The 10566-nt window shown below is 40.8% G+C and overlaps 2 protein-coding genes across 3 annotated transcripts; both read left to right on the plus strand.

The window, feature by feature from the left end:
* The first annotated feature begins 243 nt into the window (after positions 1-243).
* On the plus strand, positions 244-3924 carry LOC137769586 (uncharacterized). Its single transcript, XM_068551549.1, has 2 exons — positions 244-474; positions 3742-3924. The coding sequence occupies exons 1-2, from the start codon at positions 436-438 to the stop codon at positions 3835-3837; spliced, it is 135 nt and encodes a 44-aa protein (XP_068407650.1). The 5' UTR covers positions 244-435; the 3' UTR covers positions 3838-3924.
* A 143-nt stretch (positions 3925-4067) lies between these two features.
* On the plus strand, positions 4068-9118 carry PTP4A1 (protein tyrosine phosphatase 4A1). 2 transcript variants are annotated; one of them, XM_068551548.1, is made up of 5 exons: positions 4068-4292; positions 5442-5534; positions 5874-6004; positions 6918-6992; positions 7732-9118. In XM_068551548.1, the coding sequence occupies exons 1-5, from the start codon at positions 4188-4190 to the stop codon at positions 8108-8110; spliced, it is 783 nt and encodes a 260-aa protein (XP_068407649.1). In that variant the 5' UTR covers positions 4068-4187; the 3' UTR covers positions 8111-9118. The 2 variants fall into 2 exon arrangements, with proteins under 2 accessions (XP_068407649.1, XP_068407648.1); XM_068551547.1 differs by having other exon boundaries at positions 7728-8065.
* Positions 9119-10566: the final 1448 nt, after the last annotated feature.

Consider the following 10566-nt stretch of genomic DNA (forward strand, 5'->3'; position numbering starts at 1 on the left):
CCTCCCTGTCCCTCCTCCGCCACTTCCCGCCCCCGCCGGGTGGCGCTCAGACTGCAGCGCGGCGCCATTCATCAACCGGTTCACACCGGCAGCCGCCGCCGCTCCGTGACGTCCGCGGGGCGGGCCTCCGCCCTCGCTCGTCGGCGCGCGACCTGGGGCCCGGCTGCGATTGGTGGCCTGGGGGCGCACGTCAGGCGCGCTATAAATGGGAGGGCTTGTGACGCAAGAGCGCCTCGGCGCGCGTATTGGCCCCCTGGACTGAGGGCCGGTGAGGCTGAGCGCCGTTCTCGGAGCCGCTCGCTGTAGACCGAGTCCGGTTCCCCCGCCGCAGCCGCCGTCACCGCCGCCCGCGAAGCCGCCTACGCCGCCGCCGCCTCCGCCCCGCGACGACCGCCGCCGCCCCTGCCCTGCCGCCGCCGCCTCGGGACCGGCTGTATGATTAGGCCACAATCTTCAATGAGTAGACATATTCCTGTGAGTACCCGCGCCCCGCGCCGCCGCCTTTGTTCGGAACCCGGCGCCCGCCCGCGTCCTGGCCCGAGTCCTGGCGGTCCTGGCGGTGGGGGCGCCGGGGGCCGAGCCCGGGGCGCTGGGCGGGGCGCCCAGCAGCGCGGCGGCCCAGAAGCCGCTTTATGGCCGCTTCTTCGCCCCGGCGTCCTGCGGGCCCGGCCGGCGCCCGGAGGCCCCTTTGTTTGCCGCGGGGCCCTGGGATCGGGGACGTGGCCCGGGTGGGGCGCGGGCTGCGCGTCACTGTGGCGGGCGCGCCCCCAGCCCCGGTGGGCGGGAGAGGCGGCTACGCGCGGGCTGGGCAGGGCTCTCCGGCGCGGGGTCGGCGGGACTGGGCCTGTGGGCCACCGTGCGCTCCGCGGCCGGCACCGGCGCTCGGACAAAATGGCCTCGGCGCCGCACTGAAGGTGCGGCGCGAACCCGTGACCCGGGCCGGCGCGGCCTCGCCAGGTAAGCCGGCCGCCGCGGGGGGCGCGCCCCGCCCCCGGGCCGCGGGAGCGAGTCCAGGCTTGTCCTGCGCCGGGGCGGGTTGGGCCGGCGGCGTCTTGCCATCGCGGGCTCTTGGGCTGCGCCTGAGTGTCCCCTGGCGCGCCGTGTGCTTGCCTTCTGTGGACTTGTGGCGCCGTGGCGAGCCACACCCACGGCTGTGAGGCTGAGCTTGTGCCCGTGGAACCCGCTACCGTTCCCAGCGCGTGAGCTTGTTGCGCCGTAGCTGGCGCCGTGGGCTTGCTTGAGATCCAGATTGTGAGCCACTGCTTCCTGGTACTTTCTCTCTCTCTCTTTTTTTTTTTTTTTTTTGGCCTCACCGAGCCGCTTTTGTGGGATCTTAGTTCTCCGAGCAGGCATCGAACCCGGACCTTGGGCACTGAGAGCGAGGAGTCCTAAGCCCTGGGCGGCCAGGGAAGTCCCATCCTGTCGCTCTTTTCGTCTGAGTTTTGTTTGATGACAGTAGAAAAGTTGGAGACCGGAAAACCAGATCATTCCCAGGAGTGAGCAGTATTTTACACATACTCTATTCCGGGTGCGTTATCTAAAGCACAAGTAGATACGGGACAGACTCGGCAACGAACCGTTGGACGCAACAGAGATGTGTTGCTTGGACTCTGCTTGGACAGATCGGCTTAGGCTTCTTAACAGAAGTTGGTCCGCCATGCCCCCGTGTGTGTTATTGCGGTTATATGCAGTGGGAGGGGAACAATTCCCTCGTATTTCCAGACTTCCTATCATGGATGGTTTTTCCTGGGGCAGAGAAATGGGGACTAGGGGAGTGTCTCGGGCAGAAGAGAAAGATGTTAGGTATTAGTGGTCATTTTTGCGCTTGTGAAAATCCATCGTCCGTCTGTCCGTCGTCGTCCCGTCCCCCCCCCCCCCAGCCACTGGGTGCCTGCACTCAGTAAAAATAACCAGGTCACCAAAAGACTTCTTTCTGTATTGCTTTCTGTGCTTTCTCATGAAACCGCTTGCTTGAAAGGGGTGGATATGGCCAAACTCAGCTCTAACAGGAATTTCAGCTGTTCAGTATGGAAATCGGTGGTGTGCAATACTGTCTCTTCAGAAATCGGCTTTCAGTTGTAAAAAGGTAGTACGCGGAAATCAGAATACTGAGATAAGAGCCCTTGACCTTAACAGCTTTGCAGATCACTTTAATTCATTGTCATTGGAAAGGCGCCAGAATACACTTTTTATTCTAAGGAAGTAGTGTGTAGGATATGAAGGGAAAGTATAATTGAAATTATTTCCAGTTACTGCTGTCACACTGTTAACAGAACAAAGTCTTCCGTGGCAATTTAATCACTAATTTTCTTAGCCCAGCTCACAAGTCGATGAAGTAACATCTGAGGGTGGGTTTGAACAAATTTGGATTAATGAAAGTTATCTTGCTTATGGGACACCTATTAAGACATGATTCCTGAGGCTAGTTCCTTTATTTTCACAGAAAAATGAACTGGGTTTTTGACTTAATGTTTTCTGTGATTGGCTAGGTCTTCATACGAATTATTCTTCAAAACTTAGCGTTCTTTTAGAAACTATAACTAGCATGGGACTCAGTGAAAATGAGATGAGATAGTTTGAATGTAGTTTTTTAAGCCTTTTTTAATGCTTAAATTTAAACTTAAGCATAGTAAACTAAGGGAATCTTTTGATTTCAAAAGATTTTATTTGGTAATTGATCCATGAGAATATCTGTGAAGGGTTTGGGGCAGTGGCTGGCTCTCAGTGCTCTTGTTAACCTGCTATTAATTTTTTTTTTTTTTTTTTTTTTAGTCCTCTGTTTACTCCCAACCACACAAGCTCCTTGTAAACTACTTGGAAGAAGACTAACATCAACATCATTGTTTTTCGTGTATATATTATGAAAATATCCTGTGAATATTCATGTAATATTTGATACTAACATAAAATTGATTTAGATCTTTAAGGGGAACTTGGGGAAAATATAATTGGTGGTAGCAGTTACCTTGCTTTTGAGACCTATGAAAGAAATGTAAGGTAATTTACACTATCCCACCACCACCTCACTCTACTTTTTCTTTCAATTAGATTTCAGTTTAAGACAGGATAACTGAAATTTCGGTTTTAAAATACCAAAGACTATTACAATTATGAATGAACGTCTTTTTTATAGTTATAAATGGGAGTTCTGTGTATATGTGTAAGTGTGTGTGTGTGTGTGTGTGTGCGCGCGCGCTTATGTTTCACGTAAGTTGACAACTTGATTTCAAGTTGATTAACTTCCAGAGACTCAGATGAGAAATATCTGTTAAAGGGGAATGATAAGTTAATAGGTTGTTAAGGATCAAATGAAATAGTGTATATGGGAGCATTTTGAAAACCTGTTTCGTTTTTTCTTTTAAGAACATATTGACCAATTATTGAATTTTTGTATACGTAAAAATATTTTGGTAGTTGGAAAAATCAATATAGAAAGTTGTATGTAATAATTTAGAAGAATTTAAAGCAAGTAGCCCGGTTTTAAAAGGAATAATTACTAGAAGAATGTGTGTAAGGGATATTCACCAACTGTAACAATGATATGAGGGGTATTTACTTAAAGTAATCCTCGCTTATTGATTTAATCTGTAATCACCTTGTATTTTGTGGTTCAAGTAAAAGTTTAAAAGGTGGCTTGGGCCCAGATTTGGAAAGATCGTTGTGCACTTAAGTACCGTCAAAGCATAACATGTTCCTTTTGAATTGAAAACAACTTTTTTTCTCTCTCTTTCTCTTAAACAGCAGTTCTGTGGTGTTCTTGGTCACACATTTATGGAGTTTCTGAAGGGCAGTGGAGATTACTGCCAGGCACAGCACGACCTCTATGCAGACAAGTGAACTGTAGAAATTCATTACTACTCCACCAAGAAGCCCCCATAAGAGTGGTGAACCTGGACACAGAGGTGTTGAATTGAAATCCACAGAGCATTTTTCACAAGAGTTCTGACCTGGATGGGGTAAACCTCAGTGCACTTCCTTTCTCTTGCCTCAGTATTACTGGATTGAAGAATTGCTGCTTCTTGTCAGGAGGTTCATTTCATTTCCCATTACTCCCAACTTCATACTCAGAAGCACTGAGAATTTCAAGTGGAGTGTATTGAAGTAGACTCAGTTTCTTTGCATCATTTCTGTATTCAGTCTTTTAAATTCTTTCATAACCCTATTGAGTGTTTTTTAACTAAATTAACATGGCTCGAATGAACCGCCCAGCTCCTGTGGAAATCACTTACAAGAACATGAGATTTCTTATTACACACAATCCAACTAATGCGACCTTAAACAAATTTATAGAGGTAAGTTTTGATGCTTTTTAATGTCTCAAACTGATTGTAGTTTAATAGTGGAGGCTTTTATGTAACAAAATAAAATATTTTGGAAATTGTGAGGTGTTATGACTACAGTTCCAACCCTCAGAAATATCAGCGTCTTTACGTTAGAGGTGAATTATTTTATACATTTTGAGGAGGACATGTACTTGAGTTAGTTTAGATTCATAAGTTAATATCTAGTTCTTCATGCCTCACAGTTTGCTTAATTTAAATGTATATGTGGACAGTATAACAGTATGGCTCTTATCTTACTAGAAATTTGTTGGAGGGAGGCTCCACTTGTGGGTTTTTCACATATTTGCTTATTAGCCTAATGACTGATACTATAAACCAGAGTTAGTTTATGTCTTGGCCCCCTGTTGATGCTTAGGATGCAATTATCAGCTACTGATCTACTAATTCTATTTCTGGAAGGATTGTAATGCTGAATAATTTATTTGGATGCATACACATCTTATTTTATAAATATCTATAGATAATCAGAAACAGCAAATAGGCCTTCCAGATCATAGAAGTACTTTTATTTTTGATTGTCGTCTCTATATTTTTTAAATGCCAGAAGAATTATAATTAGTAATAATGCATTATGAGTCTTAAAGCCTCTAGTCTTAAATGGTGCGGGGTTTTTACACCGCATTTTTGAGATTTTACTCTCTGAACATACTTTTAAGGCTCTAAACTATACACCGTGCACTGCAAATGAGCAAAAGTTTAATAAAGAGTTAATATAAGTCAAGTCAGATTGCTTATAGTCATGAGTGATTCCTTTGGTCCTTTGTTCCTGAGTTGCTTCTAATCCTCTTCTGTTAGTGCTTCATCTGGCCAAGGTTACCGTGACTATAGACAACTTCAGTAGATGAAGGGCCATGGGATTTTTTTTTTTAACTTAAAATTTATTAAAAATATATGATGTTTAACATTCCCTTTCCTTTTAATGCTATTTTAGTATTGTCACTTAAAACAAGACTTGTGACAATAAGACTTAATAAGACCGTGTTAAACATACATGATTTTCTGTTAACCTGTTAGAGAGGTGATCAAAATGACAAATGCTGAGCAAGAGTGACGTGGTTATGAAGACTTCATATGCTTTTTTACATATGTTTTATCCAGGAACTTAAGAAGTATGGAGTTACCACAATAGTAAGAGTATGTGAAGCAACTTACGACACTAGTCTTGTGGAGAAAGAAGGCATCCATGTTCTCGTAAGTGTTTAATGGTTCCAATATGTTCACAGTGCTGTGCTGCCAAAGTTTAGTCAGATAAACCACTGGCTTCAGAAAGCTTAATTGTTGCAAAAGTTGTTGTTAAAGTATACACTGTCTTAAGGTCCAAATAAAGGTGAAAGCTGAGCAGAGGTTTGAAGCAATAAAAGATCTTTATAAAGATTCAGCACGTATTTGCATTTCATTGACAGTGGGGTTTCATAAAACATTTGTTTAAACGTTAAAAGAAAATGCTTCTGGCAACATTTGGGTGTTAGAATTTTAGAATTATTATACCGATTACATTAAAAGTCTAAAACGTGTATTCTTTTGACTTAGGATTGGCCTTTTGATGATGGCGCACCACCATCTAACCAGATTGTTGATGATTGGTTAAGTCTTGTGAAAATTAAGTTTCGTGAAGACCCTGGTTGTTGTATTGCCGTTCATTGTGTTGCGGGCCTTGGCAGGTAAGAGAATTTCTTAAACCCATTTAATGATATTGGTCTTCATTTTAGTTAAAGCTTGATTTTGACTCCCGTAAAGACGCGGTTGTCAGTTTGTGAATCAGTTTGCTTTGTTAGGTTACTTACTGAGTTAAATTTAAAAGTAGGTGAGTGTAGCAGTAATGTGTTCCAGTACATTTGGAACTGACAGATGCTATCGCTGAAATTTATACTTGCCCATGTGGGCGGAATTACTTAATTGTGTGTTCTAGGTTGTATCCATAGTATTGGGAATCACTGTCCAAGCTCATTGGAAAAAGGATCATGAATTGTCTCTAAGGTGTTTTTGCACTGCATATGGTGAGTTTGTGGCAGGCTTCTTGATCCTGGAGAATCCTGATTCAGTAGGAACTCATTACACAGCAGTGCCAAAATATACGTGCCCGTAGTTGTAAATTGCTACCACCACCCTCCTCCCCCACTGCCCAGACCATGGCCCTAGGGAGGTTGGCGTGAAACTGTGTCACAGTCTCATTGATAATAAAACAAAGCAATTTTTTCCGGAAGATCTTTAAGTGGAAAGTATTTTTCACTGCTTGGAATTTAGAAAATATTGTCCACATGTGTCAAGATTTACCCTCTCCCTTAAATTTTTTCAGGACTGCTCTCCAGTGATACAGGTCTTAATTTCTAGGCTTATTTGTATTAGTTAAGGACATAGTTGTCTTTTTGGTTATAGATTAAAAACCTGGGTTTGATATGAAAATACTGATACTCTATTAATTTAATTTTTAACATAAAGTCCAACATTTTCTATAGGTATTAACGTAGGAAGTGCGGTAAATAATAGTGCTTTCGGATTGGGAAATGTTCAGAGTATTGAATTTTCCAGGATTTGACTTTGAAAAATAATTTACTATAATTCTTACCTTACCAGAGCTCCAGTGCTTGTCGCCCTAGCGTTAATTGAAGGTGGAATGAAATACGAAGATGCAGTACAGTTCATAAGACAGTATGTATTTAATACGTTCTTTCCGTTTGCACTTTTTATTTCCCTGTTGAATGTTAGCGAATTTAACTATATTACTAGGAAGGCAATTTGTTTCCAAGAGCCTGTCTGACCATTTTGTTCATTTTTAAGATAGTATTACCACCAGGGAATATCTTACTTGTTTGCATTCCATGTAGATACTCATATTACAAAGATTCTAATCCAGTAATAATTCTGTAAATTATTGTTTTACTTTAAATTCTTGATTGAATATGTTGCTTGTTTATCTGCCCTTTTATTGAGGTATAGTTAGTTAAAATGCACAGATATCAAAGGTCGATGAATGGACGGTAACAGCCAAATAAAATAACCACTCAGTGCAATATACAGAATATCTTGATCATTTCAGAAAGTGCCCTTGTGCTGTTCGTAGTCATCTTCCCAACCACCAGGGGCAATCTCTTTTTGACTCATATTACAGTAAGTTAGTTTTGCCTTTTCTTGGGCTTTATATAAATGAATTGGTAAGTTTGGACTATTTTATAACTACCTCTCAAAAAGATTTAGAAAATTAACTTTTTACGGCCCTTTTCCCGTTTACACATGGATGCTGATCCATGTTTCTACATAAAGTCACAATGTAATAATCAAAAAATAAATTGCTACAAGAAAGGTGATGATTGCCTCCTATAGAACAGTAAATGTTAATTATAGAGGGACTTTGCTTTAATTCGTCTTTTGTTTTCTTCCTTCTAGAAAGCGACGTGGAGCTTTTAACAGCAAGCAACTTTTGTATTTGGAGAAGTATCGTCCTAAAATGCGGCTGCGCTTCAAAGACTCTAATGGTCATAGAAACAACTGTTGCATTCAGTAAAACTGGGGTGCTTGATGCCATTGCTTGGAAGTGGAACCTAGACAGGACGGGATTTGTCATACGTGTTAGCCAGCACGTTGGCTTGGTGAAGTCTGATGAAGCTTCCATAGGAGTGTTGAAACGCAGTTTTACCAGGCCACAAGCCTGGCAGAATTGCAGCCTCTATGTTTGGGTTATGATCAACCTACTTGGACACTTAGCAAAGGATTCTTGCTGTTCAGCATTTAAAATGTGCTTATCGTTTGTACCAATTGACTTTTCTTGAAATCATGTAGTATGGAGTCATTCATGTCTTTAAATCTGTTTCCATGCCAGATTCTTATCAGTATATAAGAAATTTAGAAAGACTAGGTGCCAAAATACCCAGCACAATTCTTGTTATTTTTAGTATCGAACTAAAATCCCAGGAACTATGAAAACTCTGGACCTTATGTGTTTTATTCTTTCCATCATTTCAAACATAGAAAGTAGGGCCTATAAGGTTATTTGCTCACAGTATGTTTACATCTTCCACATTCATACCAGTATACATCAGATTTGCTCGTTTGGTTTTTTTTCATTAACCAAGTCTTACCAGTGATTACTTAATGTCTTTCTATAAATCTCATTTTGTGCTGTCATGGAAGACCTCCGTTTTGAAAATCTACATTGTACAGAAGCACATGTCTTTAATGTCTCCAGACAAAAAAGCCTTACAGTTAATTTTAATGTTTGCACTTTGGGGTGCAACTTACAGGGAGGGCCTGAAAAAGGAATGGGAGGGGGCTATTAAGTATTTTTAGTAAAATGTTGCCTTTGTCTTGTGCAGAACATGTAGAATATGCGCTTTAATTTAGTAAATATTTTTTTAAAATGTAGAAATACTTTGTTATTGTAGCTAAAACAATTCTTAATCATAAAATTTCTGAAATTCTTGTAATTTTTTTTCAAACTTATCTGAAGTTGTTTACCAACTTATTTTTGTTTGAAGTATGATTCCCAACCTCTTGCAAAAAAAAAAGTGGGTTTCTGCTAATGAATTGAGCAGACATTTAATATTTTATATGCCTTTTGAGCTGTTTAACTTAATATTTGGATACTTGACAATTTGTTTTATTATGTGATTGATAAAATGGTGATGTGTATTAACGTCAGCTCAACCATATATTTATACTGTCCGGGAACATGTGGTTATAGTTCTGTGGGAGAAATAATTTGTCAGTGTTCACCAGCTTGTAAAAATCTAGTGCGAGAGCTTAAACATTAAATAAATGATGAAATGCATTTATCGTCATTGAAGTTGTTTTGCTTAAAGTTAACTTATTTTGTAGAAAACGATAAGAAAGAATTGCACTTCACTTACTGCCATTTGAAGCGTGGATTTTTTTTTTAACAAATGAAGGACTAAATGAAGTTGGCGTGATAAGCTCCTTATAATTAGGCAGGGAACTATTTAATATTAGAAGTGCTTTCCATTATAAACTTTTCTTTTAAGGTTTAGATAATCATGAACCAATGTACTCTTATGTACTGAGGAGAAAGGCCATGATTTGAAGCTCAGTTCCACCAACTAAGTGGTTTTGGGCAACTTAACTTCTGAGTGTCAGTTTTCTCGTTAGCATATCAATAATTACATACCTTTATAGGTTTTGAAATTAATTCAGACATAAATTTTTGGCATGTGAGGTCTTAATAAGTGTTAAGCTTCCTTCAGTAATCTGAAGTACTTTTGCATAGCTCGTGTTAATCTAAAAGGGAGAGATGTCCTTGTCTGATAACCCTTTTTTTTAAAAAATAGCTACAACTGAGTAAAAACCTCAAAATTTGAATAAAAAAACTATACTCCACCTTATGTTTTAAAGAATTTGCTTCCATTTCTTCATACCAGTTTAGCAATTAATATACTCCATTCTTGAAACTTAGGCTGGTTGTATGCATTAAGTTGTGAATGGAAGGATTAGTAGTAATTCTATAATTTGATGTATATTGCCAGACTAATCAGTTGATTAATGTAGCTATCATAGCTACTTACATATTAAAGGTCTTATTATCAGGTAATTTTCATAATTCAGTTACCTTATAATCCTATATTAGTTATCCCACATTTACACGTAAGGGATATGAGCCTCTAGTTAGGTGATGAGCTCATAAGTGGTAAAAACTCAGGGACTCAAACCTGTGTGACTGTCCACTCTACCACACAGCTGTGACTGTATATATGCCTGGCCATTTTTTTATGTTACCAGTTAAAGCTCTTACATGAGTTTTCAAACTCCTGCCTGTGGAACCCATTTTGTTTAAGGGCAAAGTGTTCCACAACACTGATTTTGTAAATTTCTTCATTTAGATTAAAACCTTTTTTATTTCTGCAGAAAATCCCTTTTGAATTAAGTCAGGATAGGCTAAGATATGCTGCAGAAACAACCAACCCTGAGAGTAACGGATTTATTTGTCACTTAAGTGTCATATCAGAGGGACCCAAGCTGTTGGAGCACTCTGGGACAGTGCTTGTTGTGACAGAAGGCAAAAAAGGCTTTGGAGTGTCACAAATTTCTTGACTAAGAAATCATGCTTAACACTTTTATTCAACTCATTGGAAAGAACTGGCCACTCAGCACAATCTACTGTGTACTGAAAAGCCAGAAATACACAGCGTTAATCACTACCACATCACTTATAGAGTGGATTTATATTTAAAGAGTGTATCTACAGCAACATCCCACAGAACTGAAATATTAAGCA

Source organism: Eschrichtius robustus, chromosome 9 (assembly GCF_028021215.1).
Source record: "Eschrichtius robustus isolate mEscRob2 chromosome 9, mEscRob2.pri, whole genome shotgun sequence".
NCBI lineage: Eukaryota > Metazoa > Chordata > Mammalia > Artiodactyla > Eschrichtiidae > Eschrichtius > Eschrichtius robustus.